Source organism: Pholcus phalangioides, unplaced genomic scaffold (assembly GCF_987345545.1).
Source record: "Pholcus phalangioides strain wild (caught in Gottingen) unplaced genomic scaffold, Ppha-v1.0 ptg000003l_1, whole genome shotgun sequence".
Taxonomy (NCBI): Eukaryota; Metazoa; Arthropoda; class Arachnida; order Araneae; family Pholcidae; genus Pholcus; species Pholcus phalangioides.
This window is the reverse complement of record NW_028301596.1, coordinates 18,413,255-18,427,920: the sequence shown is the minus strand read 5'-3', so window position 1 is coordinate 18,427,920 and position 14,666 is coordinate 18,413,255. Positions and strand designations below refer to the sequence as shown.

Sequence of the window (14,666 nt, the reverse complement as noted above, 5' to 3'; positions counted from 1 at the left end):
TTGAATCTTCCAGTCGCTAAGCAACAATGTTTTGCGCAAGAACTAAAAAAAAGATTCCTTTTGCGACCAATAAGAAAAAGCCAAGAAGGTGTTACAACCCTGTCATTGACAACGTAACGCATACCTACCTATAACAGATATATAAAGGGAGTATATAGTAATGAGGTTGAATCGATAAAATGAATTACTGAAATAGCGATGGATTTTCATCTTCATTGGTTCGATTTCCTACATCATTAATTGTGAGGAGAACCAAGAAAAGGAGATAGGCCTCTCTATAACTTGGTGGTATTTTTTGTGATTGTGTGTTTCTTGCGGAGAAAGTAACGGTAAACGGTCCAATTATAAGCCACTCATGTGTTCAACGAATATCGTGGAAGAGCGTTGCGATGTCGTTAGTGTTGTTGTTACACTCCCTGGATTCATTGTGGCATTAATATACGAGTAGGTGTTTGATATCGAGTGAAGCGGAAACGCTTGGTTTTCTTTCAACAATAGCTAGTGATGGTTTTTGTACGACACTGCTTATAATTACATAACAATCAACTTCTAAACGATATCGTTCAAACAGATGGTACCTGAAAAATACTGTTTAGAGCTTTAGTTTTCAAATGATACTGTTTGCAGTAATTACTTATGAACGATTCGGATCCAATTGTTAGCGTCTGAAAAGTAATGTTTTAAACGTTGGTTTATGCATTGTGCTGTTTCAAACATTAGCTTATGAAAATTGTGATGTTTCAAACATTAGCTTATGAAAATTGTGTTGTTTCAAACATTAGTTGTGAATTGTCTTGTTTCAAACATTAGTTATGAATTGTCTTGTTTCAAACATTAGTTTTGAATGTGTTTCACACAATAGTCATTGTTTCAGCATTATTGTTAGGAATTCATTATTTCAAAGGGCGTTGTTTGAAGAGCAATACTTATTGCTCTTCAAAATTATGTTTTGCGCAAGAACGAAAAAAAAATACCTTTTACGACCAATAAGAAAAAGCCAAGAAGGTGTTACGATATCGGAAACGTAACGCATTCCTAACTATAACAGATATATAAAGGGAGTATATCGTAAAAATGAGGTTGTGAATCAATAAAATGAATTACTGAAATAACGATGGATTTTCATCTTCATTGGTTCGATTTCCTACATCATTAATTGTGTGAAGAGAACCAAGGAAAGGAGATAGGCCTCTCTATAACTTTGTGGTATTTTTGTGTGTAGCGGTAAACGATCCAATTATAAGCCACTCATGTGTTCAATGAATATCGTGGAGGAGCGTTGCGATGTCGTTAGTGTTGTTGTTACGCTCGCTGGATTGATTGTCGCATTAATATATACGAGTATGTGTTTGATATCGGACCAGTGGAAATGTTTGCAAGGGGTTTTTCTCGAAGATGGTTTCTGAGCGATACTGTTTGTAACGATCGTTTTTAAACGATACTGTAACGATTGAAATATATTAAATATTATTGCATATTATATCATTGAGATATATGCAACTATTTCTTTTGAACAATTCAGATCCAATAATTAATTCTTAATGGTACCGTTTCAATCATTAGTGCTGTTTGAATCATGGATAATGAATGCAACTGTTTAAGCACAGGAATTATGAAAAGTTCTCTTTGAAACAATGATTACAACCCAGTAAGACTAAGACTATGATGAAGTCTACTCAGTGGTTATTCTGGTTATTCAATGGTTTGTATTAACAAGGGTTATTCAGAAACGGTTGTTTCAGCGAACACTATTCAGAAACGATTGCATCAGCGAGCATTATTCAGAAATGTATATCAGAAATTTGCGATGTGGATCTTCATTGGTTCAATCTCCTGCATCATTAATTGTGAGAAAACCCAAGAAAAGTGATATAAAAGGTGTTGAAACTGCCCAATAATCACACACGTAATTTCTTGTGAAAACTAATATAGAAAAATGAATCAATGAAGATGAAAGAGAAGTGTGATACAGAGAAGTGTTTTCCGTTTTTGGATCAGACAAATATTAACTGAGCTACATAAGGTTTTGAAATTTTGTGACGTGTCATTTTTCTAACGGACAGTTCAAATTCTGAACGAAAGTATATTTCTCCGCCCGAGCGGGTTGTCACTTCTTGAAAATTAACTGGAATAGTCAATCCCATTAGAAGCCAGGTTCGCGGCCTTCTTCTTTCACGATTGGCGCTTTTTCTCTCCGTGTAGTGTGGTATTACAACCTTGTTATTACGTATAGCTTAGTTGTGTTAGCTTCGTCCGCTATGTTGGCAAATGTATCAGCAGATTCAGCAGATTTTTAAAGTGTTAGCCAAATTAGATCTGTTTGATTTTTTTCTTAGCCAAATCAACACTTTTTTCCAAAATGTGGCACACAATTTGTTTACCTTCAATATCAACTCAAATTTTTTGAGGGAAGGTGCATACAGTGCGTACGTGTTTACTGTGCGATTGTTATTTTACGTTGTCGTTTTAATCAGATTACATGGTGATCAATGAAACGACAATATTTTTTGGAGTTTGAACATTCATCGAAACTGTTACACGTAAAAAGCTTCATTGTAAGGATGATAGCTTGAAAAAGGTGTGACTGGTGGAAATAGTAAAATAATAACAACGATTCAGTCAGAAAGTGTTAATCAAATATCATTACGTTATGAATTAACATTATTAAAAATAATTTTTGGTTTCGGATTCTTTCTATTGATTACACTACTCAATACATGATTTTGTTCCCATAGATATTTACGTGATTTTAGGGTGCTTTTGGGGCAATGATTCCGAATCTGCCATTTGTTTTATCAAATTGGCTCTAGCTTTAGATTAAAAGTGAAAGTTGAATTTCAATGGTAATACCATAAGTCAGGCGCGTATCTATGGGCTATGACCACCCCCCCCCCCCCACAACGAAATGCGATAATTCATAAAATTTTCGGAATTTCTATATGATAATATTGCATTTTCAATCAATTTATTGAAAATTAATCAACGTTTTTGAGATTAAATAACAAATTCAAGAAAAACTTCGACTGAAAAACAGGAAAACTAGTACATTTTTAAAAAAAAAAATTCAGGACTATTCCGGAAAATACGGGACAAAATGAAGGATGTATTGTAACAGTGACTAACTCATTTTATTTATTTATTATTATATATATATATTTTATAAAAACACCCCTCCCAACAGTGAGCTCTAGATCCGCTCATGCCTTAAGCAGTATAGAAATCACATTGAAACTGTGCGAAATGTAAATCATTAATAAACTTGATATCAATACATAAAGATCACTGAGATCTGGTAATGATATAAATGGGATAATGCGTTGAATAAAATACGGAAGTAAATAAAAAGGTCAAAGAAAAACTTCAACGCAAAAATTAGTGGCTGCAGACTATAGTGAAATATTTATATTAGGGATTATCTCAAAAAACTAGAGCCAATTCGGCAAAACCAACGCCAGTTTTTAAATCCGCAGCCCCAATATACCCCAAAACTATTAAAAATTCCTTTGGGAATATAAAATTTGTCTATTTTAATCCCCTCAAACGTTTAGTTTTATGTTAGTTATTAGACAGTAAATAATTTTGAAGAATAACTTCATCCCCCCTCTCGAGTTTTAAAGGGTAATTTGGTAAAAGGAAGATATTTCTTTCTTTCAAACCGGAGCACACATTCGATCTATCGCCATGGCCAATTTGCTACCGAGTGAGTTGTGATGCTGAATGCCACCACATTAGAAATTATAATGAAAAATAGACGCAATAGTCAGTGCCGCCTTAACGCATGGGCCAACCCGGGCACGGCCCGGGGGCCTCAAAAGAAGAGGGGCCTCACAAAAATGAGATTTGGTTGAAATTTTCTAGAATTTACTTTTTAGGGCCTCAGAAACATCACTTGGCCCGGGGGCCCATGACGCGCTTAAGACGGCCTCGGCAATACTTTCTCCCGAATAAAACAGTGGTTAACGCGCTTATCTATACCCTCTATAAAGCTGGCGTTTTGAGATGCAAAGAACATATTCTGGTTTTGACTTGTAAAAAAAGTTTTTTCCCTTTCCTGAAAAGTGCGAGGGAAAAAAAACCTGATTTTTATATGTCTTTCCTTTTCTGGATTTCTGTGTGAGGGTTAATACACATTTAGCATTTTCAGAAACACCAAGTTATACGTTTGGTGAATTTGGCAGGATTTTGAAGTGACGTCATCAATTTTTAAAGCGCTACAACTCATTAATAATAGGTCGAATCAACAAAAGTGAAACCACTTTTCGATATTAGTTTTTCAAAAGGAATCACGTGAGTAATTATTGGACGGTCGATAGTATCCACCCTGTATAGGTCTATAACTTCGTGGTATTTGTGTATGGTTTGCGCTGAAAGTAACACGGTGGACGATCCAATTATAAGCCACTCGTGTTCAGTGAATATCGTGTAGGAGCGTTGCGATGACGTTATTGTTGTTGTTACGCTCGCTGGACTAATCGCGGCATGAATATACGAGTTTTTGTTTCATATCAAGAGTAGTAATGCTTTGTATGATGTTTTACTTCAACAATGGTTTCTGAACGATACTGTTTGTAACGATCATTTCTAAACGATGCTGTTCAAATTGATGGTTCTAGAGAAATACTGTTTTAAGCTTCAATTTTGAAACGATTGCTTTCGAAAGATTCAGATCCAATTATTTATTTCTGAACGTTACTGCTTTGAATCAGTATGTCAAAACAATATGTATGTATATATACCTAACAAATAAGGTATATATACCAAACAATATATATACCTTATGAGTGATCAAGTGAGTGTGTGAATGGCCGCATGAGTAGCCAAGTGAGTAAAAGAGTGACTGTATGACCGTATGAGTGACTATACTCACTTGGTCTTTTATACGGTTGCACACTGTTATTTACTCATACGGTCACCCTCACTCATTTATTCACTTACTTGGTAGGTCACCCACTCACTTCGCTACTGACACGGTCAAGGGAAGTAAAATTGCCGAGGTGAAATGCTCTGGGCTAAACCTCCGTAAACCTGTGAAGGAAAATGTATGACGAAAGAAAACGCTTTCCTTCAGTTCTTGATTAGTTTCTTTCAGTTGTATAGATTCAAATTTCTTTCTCCGAGGGACTTTCACAAAGGAATCTATCACACATTGTACACAAAAAAATATCGTAATTCGTGATATGCATTTGACAGTTTCATTCTAACGCCTCACAATGGCTGAATAACAAAATTTTAGAATTTTAGCGTAGAGAGGGGGAGAGGTCCCGTTTTAGAATACAATAAAAAATGGAAACAATTGGATATTTTGAAATGTTGGAAAGAAAAACAGTTGTCCAATACCCGTTTACCATATGTCCCGTTCGACCAAAACAGATGTATGGTGACAGTGCTTAAACGTGACTTTATGGATATTTTGGACTTTTTGGATTTTTGATATGGAGCTACCATTCGGTTATTGTTATCAGATGCTCCAAGTCCCGTTGTGATTACATTAAGCGGTGCGGGCAATGATTTAGATGGAACAAAAACGTACAATTCGCTATTCTTCGAAAAAAGCATGTTCATAATCATAGTATAAAAATCCACACGTGCTTCAAACCCCTTAGAGTTTTCCCCAGAACCACAAAGATTTTTAGTTTACCTAACCAGTAAAACAAACACTTAATTATCGAATAATAAGACAATCTACTTGTGGACAACAAAAAAAAAAAAAAGAGGCGGCTGAACAAGCAGTTGCTGAACACAAGGTTATTATATTCCAGAAGTGATTTTTATCTAATAATGCTCAGCTCACGTACATATTTACTCAATAATTTTAGTAGGACTTCTTTCGCATCCTTATACAAAAGAGAGAGAAAAAAACGGGACAGGATGTTTTCGTGGAAGAATCGTCGATATCATGAGACGCTTCACCTGATTCGCTGAGAAAAACGAACTTCTTGATCTTTTTCTCTCTCTCTCCGATTAAATTTCCCTTGAGAGATGATGTAAGCAAGAGTCGAGAAATATTTTCCTCGACAAGAAGTGTTATTCAGATACTCAGCCAGAGTTGTTTCCAGACAAAAAAAAGAAGAAAAGAATGAACTTTATTAAATTATAGGATAAACCAAAGAGGATGTGTAGGGGCACAATGTTATCTTAACATATCATCGTGTTTTCTCCCTTATTTCCTTTTGCAACGCTTAACAATTATTTCGTGCAGCACAAATATAAAAAGAACTGAATACTTCGATGCTAAAACTTCTTTTCTGAAGTGTATTCATAAACTGAATTAAATTTTTCAGTAAATATTAGGATTTCTTCTAGAAATTCCTTTTGCGCATGGAGTTTATTGATTTGGAAATTATTATCAAAAAAGCAATTGGTGAAGTGGATGAACTAGAATAATGGATTGTCGGATATCCAGCATGGGTTCAGGAAGGGTCATGCGTAACTAAACTCCTTTGCTTCTATGATCACGCGACTAAGGTTTTGGGTAAGGGCAAAAATGTAGATGCTGTTTACCTTGATTTCTAGAGGGCATTCGATCGGGTCCAACATGGTGAACTCTTGAAGCGTTTACACGAGATTAGATTGGGATTGGGGGCAACTTTTTGAATTGGATAGAATCGGGGTTGAGAGATAGGTCACAACAGGTTATGGTGAACGGGGAATTCTCTGATTGTGTAGGCGTCACTAGTGTTCTTCAAGAAAGTGTCCTTGGCCCCATACGTTTTTCACTTTTTATCGATAATCTATATCAGGGATTGCTCGCAAATTCGCAGATCACGTGAAATCAATTGAGGTATTTGGTAATCAAAGCCATAAGGAGTTGCTTCAGACCCACTTGAACAGGATTGGAACATGGACGAGTGAATGGATCATGAAGTTTAGCGTTGACACGGGCAATCACTTATTTTAGTTCGAACAACCCATGTTTCTTTTTGGAGTTGAATGGTGTCACTATAACGGATACAACCTGACGAGCGGCTCAGGTTTTCTGAACATTGTTCAGCAGTGGTTAAAAAAAGAACGAATAGAATGCTTGATTCCGTTTTTAAAAAAGGTCTCTTCGCGTTTTCCTAAAGTCATTCTTCCGCTCTTCCGAAGTTTAGTTCATCATGGACTGGAGTATGCTGTAAAGTTTTGGAGACCATACCTACAGAGGAACATAGACTTGGTTAAGGTGCAGAGAAGAGCTACGCGTGTCCTTGTTTTTCACACGACACATTTAAAAAGAAATACGATAAGCATGTTGAGGCAAATTGAGAAGCTTTACTATAGATTTACCTATCCATACTTAGAATAAGACAACCATAAATATATTTTACGGGCATTGTATAATATTTTGTCATATATATGTTTTCTAGTTTTGTAATTGCATTTTTGATTGGGTTACTGTATTATAGAAATATATAGCATTCATATTTGCTATGGGCATCTTTTTCCTCAGCTTTCTGGCTGGGAATTTTACGTGTTGTGGCATCGTATTTTGTATTTGCAACTGCTTCTTTGTTCGAACACCTCTCGAACTGCACTCACCACGAGTGTGGATATCGGGAAATATGCACATATCGAGAAAGTGCTTATGTGAACTGGTAAGGATTCTACATAACGATAACGCCCGCCCTTAATCAGCACCTCCTGGAGGTAGAAGGCCTCTGCACTGTTTGCCATAAACGTCATTCAGACTACCCAGCAAGTTTGCCCCATTTCGAAACAAAGCATCCGATTTCGTTTCTTCTTATTTTGGCGTAGAATCTTCCTGATTGGCTCACAAATACCGCATAGTGATTGGATGTGAGGCATAGAAATCGTCAATTCTGAGCCCGATCCTCACAACGATGATACTACTACACCAAACACCAACTCTGGCCATATCGCTATATTGCAATTTACTGCCATTAGTGAGATGGGTTAGAAGTGAAGGTGCTGTCCATCGGTGGTCGCCTCGAGTTCGTTTTGGGAAAATATCTTATCTATATCCTCCCTTGGGTTCGAACCCGGGACCCTGACAACAACCTTCACGATGGTAGACGAGCATCTTACCATCATGCCACTCGGGCACCAACGATGCTACTGGCACGAGCAGGGAATTTTTTCCCCTGAATATTCTGAGGGAAAATGGACTACTGACTAACGTCACAAGCAGACTGTGGAGGCCTTCTATCTCTAGGAGGTCCTGCCTCAAGTCGCTACTTTTGTTCAACAATATCTTGGAAAATGCAATATTGAAATCCATGCCGCGACCTATCTTGCATTCCGGATCTCATCTCGCCTCATGAGATTTCTGGCTGTTTCCGACGTTGAAGGAGAAGTTCCGTGGCAGAAAATTTAATGAACACACTGACGTTATTTCTGCTGTGCAGGGTTCCGTGCAGCAGCTTCCTTCCAGAAAAAGCCTTCTTCACTTGCTTGGAAAAGCGGATCGAACGATGGGTCGAATGCATATCATCTAAAGGAAAATGCTTCGCAAAAAATAACCTATTTTTTGCTTTATTTATTTCTCTTTATTTTTCATGAGAAAATAAAGAGAATAAAAATTCTCATTATTTTACCCTAAGTTCTTATTGAACGCGCCTTGCATATGTTAATAGGAATGTGATGAATCGGTTATTGCACATAATAACATGTTATTATGCGTACTTACCAATCGTCTTGGTAATTTGGATAAACGTCGTGGTAAAATATGGTGTTTCTGGTTTATATAAAAATGGTGTTTATGAAATTCATCGCCTTTATCTGTTACTGTGCGCAACACCTTAATGTAATTGGCGAATTTTATAAATATGAAAAAAAAAATCTAAATGAGTCTAGTATGTGTGATGAATATAGCCCGATGTGTGTACTGATGAAAAATTCTGCGGTCGCGTACTGCGATCTAATAACACAATACATGTAGTAATTACCATGTATAGTATATCATATAGAATAATGGTTCCTCCTAAAAAAACGTTCTGGAGCAGTGACGCTTACCGCTTGAAATAAGTGGGTGACCTGCATGTGCCTGAAATGCGCAGGAAGTTCATTTGATCTGAAACATGCGCAAAAGAATATCACGTACATACTTAAGCTTAAACGTAAGTACCAGACATGTATACCGCGCAAAATACGCGGAAAGACATGAGAACCTTTGGGAAGGTGTAGGAGGTTACCATGAAGATATGCCTACTGTCTTCAGAGAAACTTTTCTTTGGGTGCTTTGAAGCATGTACCATTCCAGTATAATATCATTGTTGTTTATGCCTGATACATTTGCCCATATCAGGCGTGCCAAACCCGCACAACGTGTGCCCAATGGTGACATGTCATTTTACTTATAAATAGTGTCGAGCGAAGGTTCACCACAGAAATTTCCAAAACGGTGAGACATGTTCAAAGATAGTGAAGCCTTTTTTTTTTCTTTGAGAAACAATCTGTTGTTGTAAAGACGGTAAAGATTACTATACAGCCATATCCGGGTACAACGACATCAAAGATATCATTAAATTTATCTCCATCACCAGTGTCGTTACAACCGAATAAAACGTTTTCAAGACCTTTGCAGAGTAAAAATTTATAGTGATTATACCCCCAAAAGTACGAAACATCATATTATTTAATTATGAATAGAAAGTTCGATAATCTTAAGCAATAAAAATATGGCAAATTGGGATCATGAGTTCAGAACATTTCCAATTATAGCCAAAAAATGTATCATTTGTTAACAAAATTGCCAATTGATTCGAAAAAACATATCTTGGCGGAAAATAACGTGTTACAACTAGTCTGCGGTGAGTTAAAATGTACTTAACAAAGGAAAAAATTTGAACAAAAATGTGAGCTTAATATTTAGAGTCTACTATACTATAGTCTATTATACTGAATACTATATATTCAGTATAATAAAATTAGCAAATTATCTCTATCTTCGATTTTAGTAGAGGTTGAGAGTCAAAGTAGTTTTTGAGCATTAAGGTTCCAAATCCCGAAACAAATTTTCTCAAACATAACGATGGGGAGATAGAAAGGTGCGAGTTGTGTGAAATTGTAAGTAAACATCCATCAGCTTTTCATGCATGTGCTAAATTATATTTCCTGATAGTAATAATTTAACTTTTATATGCTTTCGTAGTTCCTTTGAGCATCGAGGTGGGAGAGAACGCAACTTCGAGGAGCCTAAACAGCGTGGTGACTCTATCATGTCTGGTCATGTCTTACCCGCGCGCCTCCATCTACTGGTACAAAGACGGACAACCGCTAGCCCCCAGAGACAACCAGTTGATCTTCAAGTCGTCGGCAATATCACACGTACAGGTCTTAGGAACTATCACTATCAATAATTTGCAGCGCAACGACAACGGATCATATATTTGTGAAGCACTAAATGAGCGCGAGGCATCCATGGCCACCCAGGATGTGGTAGTTCTAGGTAAGTACTACATCTCTTTATGTACCAGTGTTCTTGAACTTTTTTTTACAGCTGCTGAACGGTGATTTCATCGGTGGTGATCTGACTGATCATCTGATTCATGATCTGATCGGTGGAAATGGAGAAAGTAATTCGCGGGTCACAATCCATGGATATGATGAGCATAAACGTCAACATTTTACATTCATCAAAAACATTTGAATCATTTCAGAAATTGATATCAATTAGATGATTTTCAGTGATTTATTAAGCACACGTCGATATCTTAAATCCAGAAAACCTGGACGAAATCGTTGATCGTCGTGTTTCGATACACGGGTCCATGAGTATTCTTTGAGCGAAAAATGCCTTACAATAAAAATTTGGTGAAAATTTAAAGTCGAGTGTGAATTTTGCTTGCATATGAAAATGTGAAATCTCTAATGAACAATTCTTCATATGAAATTTGGAATTTAATAGTATAAAATATATACAGGGCGTATGTGATTTTACTGGCGGACCGTTGATCCTAGAGACACTTGCAATTAGAAAAAGTAAGGTGTAGAACTCAGATATGTCATTCACATTGCAAGGGGTGGTACACATATTAAATAAAAAAAATAACTTTTTATACGGGCAACTTGTGCCCAGGTACCCAAATAGAAAGTTGTGTTGTTTCACTCGGATGTGTGTGTGTGTGTGCGCGTTCGTGCGTGTGCACGCGGGCCAGAAAAAACCTTTCTAAGTGCAATATTTGCATAGAAATCTGAATTCAAAAATCAGCAAAAATTTGGAAAAGAAGCGTTGCCCGTTAGTTTTTTGCTGTTTTTTCGCAACTTCCCTCCGATCTTTGAATTCAGATATGTCTGCGAATATATTGCATTTAGAAACATGTTTTTCTTATTCTTTTTGCTGAGTTCATTACGAGAGACAGTGCAACACGTTTCTAATTGGGTTTTTGGGCACAGAGTGCCATATAAAAAGTTATTTTTTTTATTTTAATGAATACACATCCCCTTGCAACATGATTGACGTATCTGAAATTCCTGACTTCACACACTTATATTCCGCAAGAATTACTTACAATATCTATCACCGTTGCTATCTCATTTTGATCATTTGATCATTTTTGTCGCACCACGGTCATTTTCTGCACACGAGGGCTAATTAGACCGAGACCTACAATTTATTGCCGATTCCGAACGGCAGGCTTCTTTTTTTATACTCATCGAGAGGTTAGTACGCTAACCCCTCAATAGGGGACTCCCTGCGGTAGCAATTTTTTGCTGCGGTCAAGTCGCAGTTTTTTTTTTTTTTTTGTACCCCTGTCAGAACAGTTTTCTGACAAAGACGAATCGGGTGTCGAACTCGTGACACCTCTAAACATCCTTTGGTACTTTAGGTGAGTATCTTATCGACCTGGGCTACCGCGCCCCTATCTCATTTTGAAAACTGTCAGTCGATGGTTGGACACTCTGTAGGTCTACGTCGGTTTCACAATGTAGATCCACGACTCCTAAGATAGATCTATACTATCTCGTATCAGATTCATCATATAGATCTGTGGCGGCGGAGCGGTACAGTGGTAAAATGCTCGTCTACTACCATGAAAGTTACCGTCAAGGTTCGAGGGAAGAACATCGAAAACAGTCTTTACCTACTAAACCTCGGGTGACCACCGAGACATGGCGTTGTCATTTTCCTCCTTCTCCATTGGTTGGAAATTGTCATATGGCATCAATATGACCGGAGTTGATGTGCGGTAAAGTAGGTATACATCTACGCATTTTTTTGCAAGATAGATCTTTGCCGGATTCACGATAGACATATATTTTTTCTCTGACTCCTTTTTTTTTTAACGATCTATTTCGTAAATCCCCTGATGTGTTTTCTGTGGGTGAACCGAATGTGACGTACACCATCTGATATATAGCTGCGAATATTGGATGAGCATGAGAAAGTCAAATAAATTTGAAGAACGAGAGAACGTAAAACCACCAGCATTATATTGAAAAACAACTTCACGAGACAATTTATGATTAAATTAATGGGAGAGGCCACTTCACGATGTACAGCCTGGAGCGAAGCGGGGAGTGGAAACATTGCAACAAACTTAGAGGCAAGAAACTCTGAATATAAACAATATTAGATTAGCGGCCCAAAACCTCACGCTATCTTAGCGCGGTGACAAAGTATTACCTGAATTTTCCGAGTTTCTTGGTTTCGAAACAGCGTTGATTGGACTATAGTAATTGACATAACTATAGAATATGATCGATGCATATATTATTGGTCGTATGTCTTTGTACGTACGCCGAAAATAGGGTACATACATGTTGCGTATGTTCGGAATCCACACAGCCTTGAACCGTCTCAGTTTCTTAATTTATATTTTATTTTCCTGTTTTCATTCATTCGTAAGACTTATATGTTTTGTTTTTTAATTTGTCAATTTGGATTTCTGTTCTTTTTAAGTTTTGTATATTTAGAGGGTTGTTTCATATATATTTCAAGTTCTAAGTTTTAACTTTTTTGTTTTTAATTTGTATATTTTATATCCTTCCATTTGCTTTAAATCTTAAATGTTTGGCGTTTTTACTTTCAACTTTAAGTCTTAATGTTCTTTGTGTTTTTACTTGTTAATTTACTTTATTTTTATATGTTTACTTTGAAGTTTTGTATGTTTTTGGTGTTGACTTTTTTTTTTCTTTTGAGCTCAGTATATTTCCAGGAGTATTGTTTGCTTACATCCCTATCTTATGAAATTACGATCGCTGCGTCGAATTCGCCTTGCCGTATGCTTGTAAAGGCGAGACGGCAGAACATATTGATATATCAATCTATATTTTGGACTGAGATTGGTAGATATAAGAAACTGAAATTTTTCGATACAGATCTACATCTTTGTGCTACTAGTGTTACTGAAATCGCAGTTAAACTCTAGTTTCCCATTTGGAAAAGTCCCTCTGCAGAGAGCAGGTACCTAAACCTTCAACAAGATACTTACATAACACGACAATAGACATCTTCTATATCCATTGCTAAATATTGAAGACTGATCAGCACCACTATAGAAAAAAACTCGCATGAGAGACTCTGACAACATAAAAACGTTAGTGTGACACTGTATTGTGGTATGTACAGGGTCCGGCGTGTATACAGATATGTTAGAAATCCCGCAGAGGAATGTACACGAGATGCATTGTCTGGTTCATTAGTGTAGAATTAGTATAATTTACCATATGAAACTAAGGAAGACAGATGAGAGAGTACCGTAGAAAATGAAAAAAAAACCACAAATCTGACAACAGAAATACATTACGGGGCCAACATACGTACATACATGCACTCAAAGCACAAGCTCTGAAAATACCAATTCGTTAGATATTCCCTAGGGGAATGCTTACGAGGTTCGTGTTTGGGTGAATAAGTAGTAAAAAAATTTGCACGGACTCGATGGTTAAGAAAATGAAGGTTCATGTTTCCATCGAACACGAGAAACAACGACAACCGCAGTCATATTTTAATGCATGGAAAGAGGGTAAGAAAAAACACTCATCTCTCAGTTACAGACATAGAGAGGGAATGCACCGAGATTCTAAAAAGAGAGAGAGAGGGAGAGTGTAATTATTGAGATTCATTAAACATGATGGCCCGTAATAAAATGCCCCGCTCTTCAACAGATTCTGCTCATTTAAAAGTGCCTGGAAATATTCCTCTGTGAGAGAAAACGATTTTGTTATTTCCATCTCCAAAGGAGAAAAGTGGGGACTTCTTCTTCTCTCTGATGATGATGAGTTTGAAGTCGAGAAAATTCGATAATATTTTCGAAAAGGCGAGGAACAAAGTTCAGTGGCGTCCACAGCAGTGTTGTTTAAAAGCTTAAAAGAGTGTGTGTGTGTGTGTGTGTGTGTGTGTGTGTGTGTGGGAGAGATTTGTAAAACATTTCTCTAAGAGAGAGATGAAAGGGAAGAATTATGATTTATAAATCGTGCTGGGGGTTCTCTGGTTTGGAACGTTGCAAATTTTTCTCCGGCCATTTTAATCGCGGTCCATCACGAAGAATATTTAAAATGAAGGGTTTTCCAGAACATTCGACGTAATTGCTTTCCATTTCGAAGCGAGATTTTAATGATGGTGAAATTTGGAAACACTTTGTTCAGGTGCCGTTTGCCGCAAATTTTTATTTTTATTCATTTTTTCTATATTAAGTGGTGAGTGTAGGAAATCATTAGCGTTCAATCGCTTCATTTCCTGGAACCATAATTTCATTTTCTTTCGAAATTCACGTACTTTGGGA

At 36.9% G+C, this 14,666-nt stretch overlaps 1 protein-coding gene across 4 annotated transcripts in view; it reads left to right on the top strand.

Annotated features, from left to right (window-relative positions):
- LOC149088207 (tyrosine-protein phosphatase 69D-like) overlaps positions 1-14,666 on the top strand; it is a 294,689-nt gene that overhangs the window by 195,927 nt on the left and 84,096 nt on the right. For all 4 annotated transcript variants that reach the window (XM_089245556.1, XM_089245550.1, XM_089245555.1 and 1 more), the window contains one exon: positions 10,091-10,387. In XM_089245556.1, coding sequence (XP_089101682.1) covers positions 10,091-10,387 — 297 coding nt within the window. The remainder of the gene's footprint in view (positions 1-10,090; positions 10,388-14,666) is intronic.